General features: G+C 33.9%; 1 protein-coding gene across 1 annotated transcript in view; it reads left to right on the forward strand.

The window, feature by feature from the left end:
- Positions 1-358: 358 nt before the first annotated feature.
- Positions 359-17,242, forward strand: part of TEKT3 (tektin 3) — a 34,439-nt gene continuing 17,555 nt past the window's right edge. Inside the window, exons 1-4 of the mRNA XM_016161272.2 lie at positions 359-448; positions 6,658-7,265; positions 9,729-9,812; positions 16,608-16,678. Of these exons, the coding sequence (XP_016016758.2) occupies positions 6,687-7,265; positions 9,729-9,812; positions 16,608-16,678 (734 nt within the window). The 5' untranslated portion in view covers positions 359-448; positions 6,658-6,686. The remainder of the gene's footprint in view (positions 449-6,657; positions 7,266-9,728; positions 9,813-16,607; positions 16,679-17,242) is intronic.

A 17,242-nucleotide genomic window follows, 5' to 3' on the forward strand; every position in this document is an offset into this window, starting at 1 on the left:
GGTGTAACTGTGGGGGCTTTGTCCGCATCCTGCGCCATAGAATGGGCCACCAAGTTTTGCGTAGCTGGAAGATCTCCGAATCGGGTGTCAGGGGAGAGGCGGGGGGGGGGGGTGGGTCACTGCGGCATCTTGCTTGGGTTACCCTTCACCCCTTTCACCTTCCAGATCAAGCCGGTCTGCCTGAAAGCTGTGGTTACTAAGCGCTAGAGCGTCCATGGCAACCCGTTTCTCCAGCTCCTTCGGTCCGGCTCTCCTCCCACTGTCCAATAAGCTCCCGGCCAGCCTACAGGAGCGGTGGTTGACTGGTCCTTGCGCGCTGACGTCACAGGCAAGGTGGGGCCAGGGCCCGACTTCTTGGGTCCGAGTCCCGGCGGGCGGTAGGTGGTGGGTCTGCGACCCTTCCAGCTCACCGCCCCTTTCCTACCCCTCGCCCGGCACTCGCTGACAGGTGAGTGGTCTCGCTGGTCCCCTTCCCCAAACAGGGCCATAATGTCTGACCTTAGAATTCAAGATGAGGTCGTGGAAACTCTGGAATTCCTACCCCCATTTTCACTTCTTTATTCCCACACCCCAAAATAAAAACCACACAAACCCACAGACAACCCTGCACAGTCCCCCATTCCATGTCTTCGTAATTTAGGCCTGTTAGCAGTTCTGTGCTTTTCCACTTCGACGTTTGTGTCTCCAAACACTGTACCTTGTTCTTCTTGCTTCGTTAGCCCAGTCTTTCAAGTGCAGCGGGTCAACGCAGGTGTTAGCTCACCATCCTAGCGACTTCTGTTGAGCTCTGGCTGTGACGCTCTCACTTGTCCTTTGACATTTTAGATAAAGCTCCTTTATGTTTACTCTCCAGATGCTTATGGTGTTCTAGATAAATAAATATTTTCGAAATGGATAAAATTAATCTTTGGTCATTGTGAAAAAAGCAAGCACATAGTTTTAATAATAGGCAAAGTATTTTGAGGTATCTGATAAAATATTCTACTTTCTCTGATTTAAAATGAAGTATTTCGTACAATAGAACGTTCAAGCATCCATTAACCCACGCCTCATTACAACAACAACAACAACAACAAAAACTTAGGAGTAGGAATGAGGCCACCTGTATCCTTGGGAATCTTGTTCCCCTCTCTCCTTCTCCACCCATACCACCTATCAAAATTTAGCGTTTACTTATACTCTGCATATTTTTATACTTTTGCTACTTGCGGATTTATTCAAAATCCAATATATAGTGTTATTTTTAAAGTTCACATAATGATATGCTATACATGATCTAGGTCATTCATTTTCATTGTTGCGTGAAAATTCTTGTATGCATTTATAACAAATTATGCCTGTGTACTTCTGTTGATGGGCTTTTAGGGCTCTCCCCTTTTAAAACTTATTAGAAACATATTCTCGTACATTCTAATTGTATACATACTTACATTTCTCTAGGTAGATATTAAAAAGTTGAATTGATGAATCATAGGGAATATACTTTTTCAACTTTACTGGATACTGTCACATAGCTCTCTAATGTGTAGTAATTTATACTTTCCACTGTCAAAGAAAAGAGTTTCTTATTACACTTTCCTTTTTTTTTTTTTTAGAAGAGATAATCCAACTATTCTTGCCTAAATTTGCTAATAAAATATGTTTATCCCACTTGAGGCTACCTTTTGGATTATGAATAGAGTTTTCTAACACTTAAAATCTCTGTGTGATTGATTATACTTTTATCATGTCAATATTTGTAGGAGACTATTATAGCATTTTTCCAGTATGTAAACAACTACTAACCCTACATTAAATGAACATAGTCAAACACTATATTTGACTTTGTAGTACATGTCTTATTTCTTAAAATGCTTTTTGGTTATGACTAAAAGAATAGTAAAAAAACAATCACATGATTTAGGGGATGGATTTTTCCATAGCTGTTTCAGTCATTTCCTCAAAGAATTTGTTCAGTTTACTTGAAGTATGAGATATTTGTAGAAACAGTTAATGATTTTTGTATGTGTCACAAATAGCCTCTTAGGACATGACTGAGTTAGAATTTAGAGAATGAATAGTATAAAAAGTGAAACACCAAAATACTCTATAGGTTTTTAAAAACTGAGGTATTATTTCTTCCTGAAAAGTTTAGTAGAATTCATTAGTGAACCCATCTGGGCTTGAAGTTTTCTTTGAAGAAATATTTTAAACTATAAATTCAATTTTAGCTTCTTCTTATTTCCTAATATAAGTGTTTAAAGCTATAAACTTACCTCTAACCACTATTTTAGCTGCATTTCACAATTTTGATATGCTGTTTTCATTCTCATTCAGTTCAAAATATCTTTCAGTTTCCCATGTGATTTCTTTAATGACACATAAGATATTCGGAAGTGTGTTGTTTAATTTTCTACTATTAGAGGATTTTCCAAATACCTTTCCATATTGATTTCTACTTCTGATATGGTCAGAGAACATAAACTGCATAATTTCAACATTTTAAGTTTATTTAGAGTTGTTTTATGATTCAGAATATAGTCTATCATGATGGATGTTCTCTGCGCAGTTGAAAATAGTGTGAAATCTGATGTCTTGGGTGGAGTGTTCTATAGATGTAAATTAGATCCAGTTAGTTGTAGTGTTCAGTTATCCTATCTATTAATCAATCACTTTTCTATTCGTTCTATCAATTACTGACAAATGAGTATTGAAATATCCACCTAAAACTCTGGATTTGTCTATTTTTCATTTTAGTTCTGCCAGTTTTGCTTCATGAGTTTAAAATTCTGTTAATGGTTACACGGACATTTAAGATCATTTTGTTGTATCTCCTTTATCCCATTTACCTCTTTATCTTTGATAATATTTCTTGTTTTAAAATCTACTTGGTTTGAAATTAATATAGCCACTTTAGTATTCTTTTGATTAGTGTTTACATGACATATCTTCTTCCATACTTTTATTTTTTAACTTATGTGTTTTGTATTTAAAATCAAATTTTTTTTTAGACAGCATATAGTTCAATATTGCTTTTTTAAAAATCAGTCTAAGAACCTGTGCCTTTTAATTGGATTGTTAAACCATTTATTGTGGATGTCATCATCAATATGATTGGGTTTGTGTTTATCACCTCGCTCTTTGTTTTTTCCTTGTTTTATTTTTGTCTCTTTTCTCTTGGATTATTTATCTGTCTTTTGTAAGTCTTCAAATTTTTTTCCTCTACTCTTGTCTTATTAGCTTTAACTCTGTTTTATTTTTTTCTTTGAGATCGCTCCAGGTCAGCAGTCAAAAAATTTTTGGTCTTAGGACCCCTTAATATTCAAATGACCTCATGCTGAGGACCTTTAGTTTATAGGGCTTACAACTGTTAATATTTATTATATTAGAAATTTAAAAAATAAAAATATTAGCTCTTTAAAAATAACCATAGCGACCAATTATATAGTAATATAAATAACATTTTCATCAAGAAAGCTATGTTTTTGAAATAAATATTTAGTGAGAAGAATGACATTGTTTTACATTTTTGGCAAAGTTTTTAAATTTCTATCTTAGTAGGTGGATTCTCATATGTACTTTTGTACTCAGTTTGTTGTGATTTTGTGTATCACGTCACCTCTGGGAAACTACATTGTGAATTTGTGAGAGAATGAGAGTGAAAAAGGCAAATGGCATCTAAGTATTTACTATGAAAATAATTTTGACCTTGTCACCCTAGAGAAGGTTTTAGTCAAGCCTTTAAATTTCTGTATCACATTTTAAAAAATGCTGCTTTAAAGTTTATAATATGCATTTCTAACTTACCACAGTATACTTTTAAATTACATTAATCCATTTTAGTTATAACATAAGATCTTTACAATAATACATTCCACTTTAGCCCTTCCATAATTTGTGCTGTTTTTACCATATAAATTTACTTCTATTTTTTCAAATAAACTCTCTGAGGATTCTTTTTAAGATTTGCTAGAGTTAGTTTTCAATACCTTCATTCTAGAGATAGTTCAGCCTCATCTCTAATGTGTGACCTCTCTGGGGTCTCCATGGAATGCTTCAGGTGGTTACTAATAACTCTCCACTCTGATGCAAATGCAAAATGTCTCTTCATCCTTTGTGAGCTCTAGAAATTGTTCAGCTAACAATCCTGCCCTCATTCTTTGCCAAGGTCTGTGAAATGTCTCTTGATGTATGTGAAGCTTATTACTAAGCAAAGACTCAAAGAGACCTGTTCATAGATTTATGGAGCTTTTTTCTCCTGCATAGTTTACTTCAGAAGCCTGTTTCAGAACTTCCAGCTGTTTCAGCACCTCCAAATTCTGAACTTCCCCTCAACTTACCAATGCTCTGTTCAGTTTTCATGTGTTTTTCCCATAGTCTAAAAATTGCCTCCAGGCAGAATGCCAGGATGATCAGAGGGCTCACCTTATTTGTTTCTCTTCTCACAGGGATCAGAATTCTGTGCTGCTTTTTCCCCCTAATATCTGACAGTTTTATATATTTCATCCATGTTATTTATATATATATAACTACGTTCAACCAGGTTGAAGGCAGAGTCTATTTTGAGTTTTTGAATATTTCTTAGGCCATGACACTCAATTTTTTAACTAGTAATGATCAAAAACACAAGATATTGCCATTCTGTTGTTTTTTATTCAGTATTCCTGAATGACTTATAAGAAGGCTGACTAGAACATTAGTTGTGTCTGTGGAATAATGTCTCTCATGTGAAACTTACTGTCGCACATGAGGAAGTCTACATCTGTGAACTTTAAACAACTGGGCTTTATGCTTCAGATTCCAGGTTCTAAATAATATCCCATTCCTAATTAAAAGAAATATTACTGGATGCTTTTGTAAACTATATTGATTATCTCAATTCATATGTCTCCTCTGGCTTATGAACCTCTGCATCTTCACACATCACTCCAGGGAGCAGATGACTCATGGTTCAATACCTGACAAACATAGGTTAGATCCTTCAAAATTTCAGCATAATAGATATTGGGTCAGCATATATGGTAATTCTACTCTTGAAATTCCTTGGTTGAAGGATCAAGTGAGACATTACCTTTTAGATTCTTTATTGTCAAAAGAAAAGCCAAGTAAGAATGGTCCATTCCAACATGAAGCTTCTTGCTGAAAGAAAACTGACTGGATTATTTCTAGATTTGACTTGGGGAAGGGATTGGAACTAAAAGCAGCCATGAGGACCCTCAGGTCTCAACTTGCTTTGAATTTACTTTTTCAAAAAGCAGTGTTTAGGTTTCAAACTGAAATGAGGAACTTTTTTTTATCATTGTACTCTAAGCATGGCCAGTGTAGATGCTTGGGGCCTACGGGAAAGAAGAATTGAGGAAAAAGTCAGGGAGCTAAGGTCAGATGGCACACTCCGCTGGCAGTGACAGCTATTTCATCATATGTGGTCCTAGTGGATTTTTTTTTTTTTTTTTTTAACCACAGCTCTACAAATAGATTATTTTGTGGTTTGGGCACCAAAGCCTTCAAGACATAGCTACTTAAATAATCATCAAATGATTTTGTTTTTTCTGAGCAGATTATAGAATTGGATCTGATTTTATTTTCCCTTTTTCAGTCAGTGAGTTCCTTAGACATTAACCCTGAAACAGAATGATATTTAGATGCTGAAAAGTATGTCATAGTTTATCATAACCTTGGCTTTCTGGACTAATAATGACCAAAACATTCCAGAGAGTAGAATGCTTTCAACTGGTAAAAAAAAAAGATGAAATAGACCTATATGTCTTAACAGGGGGAGAATGTCAAAGTATATATTTTTAAAAATGTATGTTTTAGAATGATAAGTATAATGAGTCAGATAATTTATTTATTTTTGTATTGAAAATATCTGTGCATATGTATAAATGGTATATAGGTAAATGTGTGTAAATTTTAAAATAATACATATGTTGGTATATGAATAGGAAAAATCTAGAGAGATACAGCTATTAATGAAATATTCACAGTGTCTACTTCTGAGTTCAGTTTTGGTGGAAGAATGATATTTATATTTTACTTCATATAATTTATATTAGGAATTTTAAAAACTGGCATTTATGAGCATTTACTATGTGTCCAGAACTGTGTTAAGTATTCCACATACCTAACATTGTCTTATTCAATCCTCTTACTCCTATAGCTGCCCTAAAATGTCTGTATTAGAGGTACTTACAGGTAGCAACGCTGCCAGGCAACCCCTTACTGTTAATACTGCTCATAACAATCCAAAGAAGTCAGCACTATTATTCCCACTTTAGAAACAAGGAAACTGAGGCACAGAAAGGTTAAGTAGTTTGCCCAATGTCACATAGTTAGTAAATAGTAAATTAGTAAAAAGAGCTAAGATTTGAATCTCTGTTAAAATGCATATTTCAGTCTCTTAATGTGAATTTGTTACAATATTGTTGTAATTAAAAAAATGTTTAAAAAATTCAAATAGCCAATCTAAAAATGTGATTTTTAATATACCTAGATACACAAGGATGAAAATAATTTTTTGAATGTATTATCACTGGTAAAGGTGGATAACAAATTAAAACAAATGTCTTATGTGTTAGGGAGCACTACTACTAATACTAAGTCAGATGTGGCCTTTTATTTGTAAATTTTCACTGAAGATTAATTTATGTGACTATCTGTTTTTCCCCTTTTACATAGGAGAGATTTACAAGAAATATTTGAGCATCATGGAGCTTTTAGGTTCTACTTTAACAGCAACTTATGCCCACCCTAAACCAACACCAACCAACTTTCTACCAGCCATCAGTACCATGACATCAAGTTATAGGAACCGCTTCCCCCACTACAATTTGACCCATAGTTTAAGCCTTCCTTGGAGACCAAGCACATACTACAAAGTAGCTTCCAACTCACCGAACTTGGGTCTGTACTGTGCCAGATCTCAGAAGGTGTCTGGGAGCACTATGCTCCCCTTTGTTTCCAACAGAACCACTCTCTTCACAAGATATACTCCTGATGATTGGTATAGGTCCAATTTAACCAACTATCTTGAATCCAACACTTCCCGACATAATTCAGAGAAACTACGGGTGGATACATCTCGCCTGATTCAAGACAAATATCAAGAAACAAGAAAAACCCAGGCAGACTCCACTCAAAACTTGGGAGAACGAGTAAATGACATAGGGTTTTGGAAATCTGAAATCATTCATGAGTTGGATGGAATGATTGGAGAGACAAATGAACTAAGTGATGTTAAGAAAAAATTGGAGAGGGCTTTGATGGAAACAGAAGCCCCTCTTCAGGTAAATATGAGACCTTTTATTTTACCTGTAGAAGCCAATTCTCATCAATAAATTTGTAACCGGTTTTAGTAATGGTAAAACAATTTCCATTTTTAGACATTATATAGAACAACCATTTAAGCAGAAAGAATTCTGAACACAAAGCAAAGGAGGCTAATTAAAGAGACACTTTAGGGCATATGGTGTTTATGATGAAAATGCCATCTTCCTATCTCTTAAAAAGGCTGCTTGATTGTTGCTGTCCCTGGATTAACATAAACAATATTTTAAAAAACACGCACACGAGAAAACCGACTGTTTAGTTTGTGTCGTAAAATTCCTCCTGTGCATATGTTATGATTCAATTGCAGGGCACATTGAAATGATCAAATGAGACCTTCCTCAGAGATAGAATGAGTTTGATTGAATAGAGAAATGGGACTGAGGTTAAATCAGTTGTGGTGGTCATGGAAGCCACATTTCTGTTGGTTGCCGGCCTCTGACCAGGTTTCTGAATGAGCTCAAATTGCCTCTAACCCTCTGAGTGTACAAGGGACCCTCCAACCTCAGTCTGCCCTCCAAAGACATTCTGCATTCGAAGATATGAAGATGAAAGAAATTATTTTAGAAGATATATATAAATATATATGTGTAGACAAAGCTCATGCCATTTTTCTTCATGTTTATATGACATTTCCCATGTGATAAGCATGTGCTATAGGTATTGATTATGACATCTGTCGTGACAGAGCTTAGAAAATCCAGGACCTGGAAGTCTAGTGGGTGGAGAATTTTATTGGAGACTCCTGCACACACACTGTTATTTCTTATTGTGCCCCTCCCTCTAGACACGAGCATGCACAAATACACATGACCACTACAAATCCTGAGAAAAGTCAATAGGCATTAATGATGTCCTTCTAAATTAACTCATCATGGATTATTTTGAGGGATTAGAAACCCTTCCATACTTTCCCCATGCTCAGGCTCATTTTTAGGATTTCCTGGTCTATTTATTCTACACCCCACCCCATCTCAACCCCCATTTATTTTAAATTATCCTGAAAAAGATAGACACTTACCCTCTTACTTAATTTCCGGAAGAGATTCAATGTCTTCTGTTAGTACTCCTTTCAGTGATGACTGCTTTCAGTGAGATGGGTCTAATTTGATTTTTTTCTGTAATTTTTGTCCAGATGTTCTTGTGTGCTTGAACATTTACTATCAACACAGTATAAGAAGGTCCTGATTAAAATTAGAGTCAGTCACATAAACAGATATATCTCAAAAGAGAAAATATAGATGATCAGCTTACATATAAAAATGATATTAAAACTCAGTAATAAAAATGCGAATTAAATCAATGAAGTAACCATCTTTGGCCTATCAAATTTATAACAATAAAAATTGATAACATGTAAGCTAGGCAAAAGTGAAGAAAATGAACACTTTTATATATTGCTGATAGGACTGTGGATGAGTAGAAACTTCCTGGAAACAATTTAGTAATACACATTAAAATTAAATTATCAGAGTTCCCCTTACCCATTAATTCATCTTTTAGCAAATGCAAAATGAACTATTAAAAAAATTAGAGATTCACTCAAAAATTTCATTCAATGATATTATATCTGGATTACAGTTTACATATTATTATATTTAGAAAAATGTTAAATTTAACGTTATATAGTCATCCCATGTCATGAAATAGTCTTTGAAAAAGGGATTTTAACAATTAAATAATGTTCTTTTATACATAATTTATTGTTAGCAGTCTAAGCTGTTTTCCATTGGAGTCGTGAATATACTTTATCTCAAAGAATATTTCATGAATAGAACCTATTATTTAATGTCAACCCTAAAAAGCATTACATAAAATTATAAGGACATTATAACCTCTGTTTTGTTAAAAGCAAACAAAATAGTGATAGGAGCATGGCTAAGTCATCTTCTATTTTTCTATATTTTTCTCTTTTATGGATATGGCAAAATTATTTTTATAATTAGGAAAACAATAAAGGATAATTTAAAAAATAATTGCTTGGGTTTTTGACGACACAAAAATTTAGTGTCTTTACAAGACAATCATTTGGTTTTTTTCTTACTCTTCTCAGTAGAAAATATTTGGAAATAATATCTTGAAGACTGTGTTTTAGGTTGTTGAAGTATTTCTCTAGAAGAAATTAATGCCAAGTAATTTTCTCAGATGCTAACTTTTGGGATCAAGTAGATGTCATTTGCTTAATTTTGTCAGCTTACCATATTAGGAGTTTTTTCAAACTACTTTGAAGAGCTAACTTTTAACATTTTAACTAGAAGCAAAGATTTACTTGTCATGGTCAGTTTCATGCTATCTTTCCAACAAAATGGCTTGAAAAGTTGGTATTGGGAGTATTTGTTGCCTTGTTTTAGAAATAGGTCATTAGACATGCTAGTTGCTGATCTGAGTCAGCTTGTATTAGGTTTCCATTTGTGTATCTGTAGGTAGCCCAAGAATGTCTATTTCATCGAGAGAAGAGAATGGGCATCGATCTAGTTCATGATGAAGTAGAAACAGAACTGCTGACGGTAAATACGGGGGAAAGTTTCAACAAGAAATTTAGTTGCAAACATGTGTTTAATGTATAGAAACAAGAAAAAATGATGTCGCATGAAGCCATTTATAAATATGAAGTTATAGTGTCAAGTGTTTACAGCATTTAGAAAAGATCTTTTTTTGGTTGTTATAAAAGTATCAGATGTTCATTTAGAGAATTTGAAAGATACAGAAAAGGAGAAGATAAAAATGAGCTGAGGTTCACTTAGACAGAAATCACTATTAATTTTGGAGTATTTCAGTCTTTTTATTAATCATACTTAGATAGACACATGCAATTTTAAGACACATAGACATGTTTTTAAGATTAGAATTATACTGTATATATACATTTGAATACTGCTTTTCTTGCTGGATAAATGCTCAAAGCTGTTTATTCTTAAATATAAATGTGAGAAGGCAGTGCTACTTTTTAAAAGACTTAATTTTTTTAGAGCAGTTTTAGATTCACAGTAAAACTGAGAGGAAGGCATAGAGATTTTTCATGTATCTCCTGTATCCACACATGCATCTCCTCCATAGTCAATATCCAGCACCAGAGTGGTACATTTGTTACAATTGATGGACCTACATTGACACATCATAATCATCCAAAGTCCATAGTATACCCTTAGAGTTCATTCTTGGTGTTGCAGATCCTATGGGTGTGAACAAATTTATAATGGCATGTATCTACCATTATGGAATCACAGAGAATATTTTCACTTTTGTAAAAATCCTCTGTACTCTGCCTATTCATCCCCTCCCCACCCCCCACCCCCCGCCCCAGTAGTGCTTTATTCATTTAAAAATTATATTGGGGATAATCTCCCTATGAGATTAGATATCCTTTAAGACATGATTTTAATAATGGTTGGATAGTGTTCCCCAATGCAAGGCACTTTCAATTTTTTAAAAATTAATCCTCTCTTTTTGAACAGTTAGGTTGTTTCTCTCCCCCCACTTTTTTTTTTTTGCTTATTTTAATAACATCGCCTTGTACAAAAATATTATTGATAACTGTTTCTAATTATTTCCTTAGAATACATTTCAAAAATGTGATCGATGTGTCAAAGGGTATATACATTTGGAAAGCTTTTGATATATAGCCAAATTGCCATCTAGAACCTTATATCTGCATTACTCTGCCGATTCTCTCACTGTGCCCTCTCCCACCTTCTACCAATTAAATATGATTTAGTTTTAAGATCTCTGCCATTTCTTAAGATTTCAGTCATGTGCCTAGGGCCCTTCCTAATCTCTTTTTTTTTTTTCAGCCCAGATACTCTGTTAAGTATTAGCTGTGCAACCTTAAATAACTTCCAAACATATTTATGTTGGAAACTCAATTTTTGGTTCACATTTATGAAGCCTAAAAGTGAACATTTCTTCTAACTTGATACCTTCTACCTCTTACCTTCCACCATTCCCTTTCTTTTGATGGTGTCATTGCAGGTTCTGTAATTCCTCTGCCTTTCCCTTACTGTAAATGATATCCAGATCCTCCAGTTTCCATGGCATGCCTTGCTGTCCATTATCTCCTCTTGCTCTATGATCAGTTTCCAGCTCCTAGAGATTGTTCCTCTGATTTGTTTCTTACCTCTCTCTTTTGCATTCTATTCTCCCTACCATTATTTTAAATCCTCCTTTCTTCCTTCATAACTGGTTAGAGTGAAATCCCCAAATACCTTCCCTTTTCCTAGTTTCATTTGGATTTGTACAGCACATGATTGCCAGTTTTTCCATCTGCTAAAATCTCTTCCTTGACTCTCTAATTCCTACAGGAGAAAATCTGCTATGGCCTTCTATTGCCTGGCTCTCACCCTTTTTCAGTCTTCTTTCCCATGCTGACTTGCTGAATTTCTGCTGCAGCAAATCTATTAACTGTCCATAACCAGCTTTTTAGGGTTCCACCCTTTTTATTTTGATTGGTCCTTGGTAAAAAATGAATCCATGGTAAGAAAGTAAATATGGCTAGCTAGCAACTTGGTCATCTGTATTTTATCTTCGGAAGTTATCAAAGGCTCCTTTTGATACTGTATTATTTTTAGTGACCCATTACATTAAGGATAATAAGCAGAAGTCTTTTCTTTGCTCTTTCCTTTTCTCTGCTTCTGATTCTCTGAAAGAAATGCAAGTTGAAACAATATAATCAGGAAAGCTTTCACTACTGCAGAGAGCCTCTGCCATCTGCTTTATAAAAGCCACAGTCCCAACTACTACATATGAGTGATTGAAATAAGACATCTTGAATGAAATAGCTTTATAACAATGCTTTCATGCTCTGTTATTTCTTCTTTTCCAGGCTCTCATGAATCACGCAAGTGTTAAATAATCTGTCATTTATTCAGCCATTCTAAATGAGGAAGAATTTATCAGCAAATATTCCTTGGCCTCTTGTTTTCACTGATCCTGAGGTGTTCTCTATGAATACCTCTAATAGTTTAACTTCATCAGTTTGCCTATAAACACACTTGGTATTTCAAAGAGACTATTTTTTTTTTTTTTTGAAACTTGGCTACTGTAGTGTTATCATTATTCAAGTTTTCAAACCTGGCTGCACCTTAGAATCTCCTGGTGAAACTTCTTAAAATATCAATGATTGAGTCCCACATCCAGAGATTCTGATTCAAATCTGGAGTAAGGAATAAAGGTTGCTATTTAAAAGCGTTCTTCAAATAATTTTAGTTAATAGCCAGAGTTAGGAACCACTGCTCTAAAACTAAAAAATATTGTTTATAGAAATTGATGAATATCTAAATAAATTGACAGAGTATGTTCATGTATTGGAAGACTTAAATAATGTTAAGATGGCAATACTTCCCAACATAATCTATAGATTTGACCAAAGTTCTGTTAAAATCCCATCTGACTCCTTTGTGGAATCTTACAAGCAGATCTTAAATTTCACATGGAAATTCAAAGAATACAGAATAGTCAAAATAATGTTGAAAAAGAAGTTAGAGGAGTCACACTTCTTGATGTCAAAACTTACTACAAAGCTACAATACAACAGATAGTTGTAGTAAGGATAGACATATAGATCAATGGAATAGCATTTGAGTATCCAGACATAAACCCTCACAGTTATGATTAATTAATCTTCAACCAGGGTGCCAAGAGCTATTCTCTTTAACATATGGGGCTTGGACAATTGGATATATACATGCAAGAGACTGAAGTTGGGTCCTTACTTCACACCATATAAAACAAGTTGAGTCAAAATGGATGAAAGACTTAAATATAAGGGCTAAAACTATAAAACTCTAAGAAGAAAACACAAATATAAATATTCGTGACATTGAATAGGCAATAGTTTTTAAAATCTGACACCAAAAGCACAAAGCATAAGTAACGTAAGAAAAAAATAGATAAATTGAACATCATCAAAATGAAAAATTTTGATGCTTCAAAGAACAGCAGAAAAGTGAAAAGATAATTACAGAATGGAACAAAATCTTCAAAAGTTATATATCTGATAAGGGACTTGTATCTAAAAAATATAAAGAACTCAAAAAAAAAAAAAAGGCAGATAACCCAGTTCAAACATGGGCAAAGGATTTGAATAGAGGGTTCTCCAAAATTAATATAAAAATAGCAGATAAGCATAAAAAATGCTCAACATTAGTCATCGGGGAAATGCAAATAAAACTATGATGAAATATCACTTCACACCCACCAGGATGACTATACTCAAAAATACAGATAATAACAAGTGTTGGTGAGAATGTGGAGAACCCTCATACACTGCTGAGGTAAACGTAAAATGATGTAGTTGCTTTGGGAAATGGTTAAACATATAATTACCACATGATTCAGTAATTCCACTCCTATATATTTACCTAAGAGAAAAAAAAATCACATGCCCACACAAAAATTTGTACATTATTTAAGCAGTCATTTAGAAATAACCCAAATGTCCATCAGCTGATGAATGATAAGTAAAATGTGTCCTCTCCATATAATAGAATGTTATTCAGCCATGAAAAGGAATGAAGTACTGATTACATTGTACTACATGGATGATCCTTAAAAAAATGTTGCTAAATGAAAGAAACCAGTCACAAAGGACCACATATTGTATGATTCCATTTACATGTCTGGTTTAGGGAAAAATCTATACAGAGTGAAAGATAAGTGGTTGCCTAGGAGGAGGAGATTCGGGCATTGGAAATTGGAGATAACAACTAAAAGATGTGTTGTTCCTTTGGGAGTAATAAAAATGTTTTAAAATTGGTTATGGAGATAGTTACACAATTCTGTGAACATACTAAAAATCACTGAATTGTACAGTTAAATAAGTGAATTTTGTATATGAATTATATCTCAATAAAGCTATTTAAAAAACCCAAGAACCACTGGTTTAGAGGTTAATGTTTTTAAGGTCAGTAACAGAGGCTGCTTATCCTCAAAATAACTGAGTCTACATGTAGAGTAATGGTTCATCCATTGAGAGAGTTTTTTAGTCATTGCCAATTAATTCAAGCAGCAAATGTAATCTATACTCTACTCAAGGTAATGAGATGACATATCTTTTATTTTTATCAAAATAGGTCTCAATTTTTAGAATTACTAAATGAACACAGTAAAAAAAATAGCATTAAAAGCATATTTTTGAAAAATGTGGGTAGGATAAAATATTTTTTCATGAATTCTGTTGACTATTATATTAAGTAAGTGATATCCACCAAATTCTTACAGGATGACTTCTCTTGGGAAGTTGATCAGGATACTGTATTATTGTACTCCCAGACCATGCTAACTCCTTAGACTTTAGAGCCAAATGAACCTTTGATTGCAGATTAATAGATAAGTTAACACTCAGGAAAGTCCCAAAGGTCTTTGATTTTAGGCATTTAGACCTTTCTGTCTCCAACCATCTGATTGTCACCATATGACATTATTTAAATTTTAATATGAAAATTATTTTTGAGTTAATTTTAATAACAAGTCCCATTGAATGTAATTTTTTCACTAAACATCCTAGGAAACTGCACTATATGCATCATGTGCACAATCTAATAGCTAACCAGGATTTTGGGTTTTAAGTGGCATTTTTAAAGCAGACTCCATGTATCCTTTGCCAATGCCTCAGTGAAACAGCTATAGACATATACACGAAACAAGCCATAGAGAAAGATGAAGCTTGAACAACACTAAAACTAAGACTGAAACACAACTTACCATGAGACTATGTGAGAAATCTTTGCTACCTGTCAGGGCAGGGGAAACTTGATAACATGTGGTGGGAAATTAGTTTTTCATTTAGTCCATTAATTCAAAGTATCAAAAAATCAGACAGTAGAGTTATCACTTAAATAAACTCTAGGTACATTTAATATCATTATGTAAAACAACAAAAAATAAAAGATAGAAGACTATATAGTTGAGTAATTATTAATATTTGCATGAAAGACTTTATAATCAAATTAACAAAGGCAGAAATCAAAAGGGGACATTTGATTATTTAATAGTTTGACATCACATAAATCATAAATGTCTATATATCAGAAACACCATACAAAGGCAAACTGTAAAAAAAATCCCATATATATGTGACATATATCATGAGAAAGGATTTAGTTTTAAATGTAAGAACGCATGAGTTAATAAGAAAAAAACCACAATAGAAAAAGTGGACAAGCATATGAACAGATGGTTCACAAAAGAAGAAAGTCAAATGATGAATAAATAAATAGTCATAATATTAACATGTGAATTTGAGCAAGTGTGCTTTTTTGGGAGGAAGCTCCTATCACATTGGCAGAGATTAAGAGCATTCATATGCTTACTTGGTATGTGCAGTAAGGAATAAACACTCATTTATTGTTGTAAATGGGTAAAACTTTTTTGAAGGGCAATTTGGCTGTACTTGTCAAAACCTTGAAAAAGGCATACCCTTTGGCGGTGTCGGGATATTTATTGAGATTGTTCACTACACTATTGTTTAATGTCACAGGAAAATGCTCAAGTTGAAAATGAAAAAGCAGATCACGAAACAGTATTATAGTATGATCACTTTTCTCTCGAAAGTGTTAGCAATGATTTTGTGCACTTTTTAAATGTCTCCTTGGTGCTATTTCGAGTTCCGGGATTTTCTAATGTGAATATAAATTTCAGAGGAAAGGAAATGTTTATTTAAAAAAATCTCCAACACAACACATATTATGTAATAGGTGTATACATACTAACAGTATCCAAATGCCATGTGTGTGCTCAAGTAGGGAAATGTAGCTAGCAAAGGTGTTTGTACGTCTTGAAGCTGGGCTGCAGGGCACAGGCAAGATATAGGGGAGGGGAAGACAGCCTCATTTGTACCAAAAAGCTGGATCTGTTGGAAATTTATGCACTGCCAGAGAGAAGTCCCTTTTAGGCTGCCCTTTTCCTCTTTCCTGGTTTACTTTATTTTGGAAGAATAGTTAATATAGAAGAAACCATGCATTGAATTTAACTTTGCACAATCTTGCGCAACCTCACGCACATTATTTTTTGTTTATTTAGGACAAGAGACAAAATAAAGAAAAACCCATAAAATTTTACCTCCGTCCCAACCTGTTTCATAGTATTGTTTCCCTATAGCCCTCTAAAGGGTGAATCTCAGTCTAATACTTAGATTGCAACATCATGGGGGCATATATGTAAATAAGTGGATGTAAAATTGTTTTCGTGTTTTACTTCACAGTTTCCCCAGAAGCAAAGTTTTCCTTGATTGATGTTGTTACATTGTTGATTTTGAATGTTATACTCAATAATGAAAACATTAATGTGTGTTTTTTTCAATTGAGTAGGAAGTTGATATTATTCTATGTTGTCAAGAAAGGATGAAGCTACATTTGGATAAGGCCATTGCCCAACTTGCGTAAGAGCTTTACCTCTCTATATAATTTAAGATCTGCCATGAAACTGTACTTTTATGCCTCAATTCAGATTTGACTTAGTTTCTTGTATTTCTTGTGTAGAAACACAAACACACACATGTACACAAATATGTTTTTATTTAGAGGTTGAGTACTTGGCTTAAGTTATTATTTAAAGAAATAATTTTGATATTCCATATAAAGGATTTCTGCCCAAACTTGGAATATGGCTAAGGTTTCTTTTAACTCAAAAGACTTTTATTCTTTGATAAGAGATTGACTTGTGTATCTTCAGCCCAACAGTTGAAAGAATAATGAATTGTGTCTCAATTTTATGTTTATTTTCCATACCTCCATGAAGACTCAGCCTTCCCTGATTATCCCAGCCAGATCCTGGTACATGCTCCTTCCTGCTCTGATTATACCATCTCAGCATTAACTATATCTATTGCATTGTAAATGTTCACCCATCTTATTCTCTACCAGAATGCATATTCCTCTTTTCGTAGCAATAGTAGATAGTAGGTACTTAATATTTATGATGGGAATTTGGGAGGGAGAAATAA

This window comes from Rousettus aegyptiacus, unplaced genomic scaffold (genome assembly GCF_014176215.1).
Source record: "Rousettus aegyptiacus isolate mRouAeg1 unplaced genomic scaffold, mRouAeg1.p scaffold_m13_p_6, whole genome shotgun sequence".
NCBI classification, from domain to species: domain Eukaryota; kingdom Metazoa; phylum Chordata; class Mammalia; order Chiroptera; family Pteropodidae; genus Rousettus; species Rousettus aegyptiacus.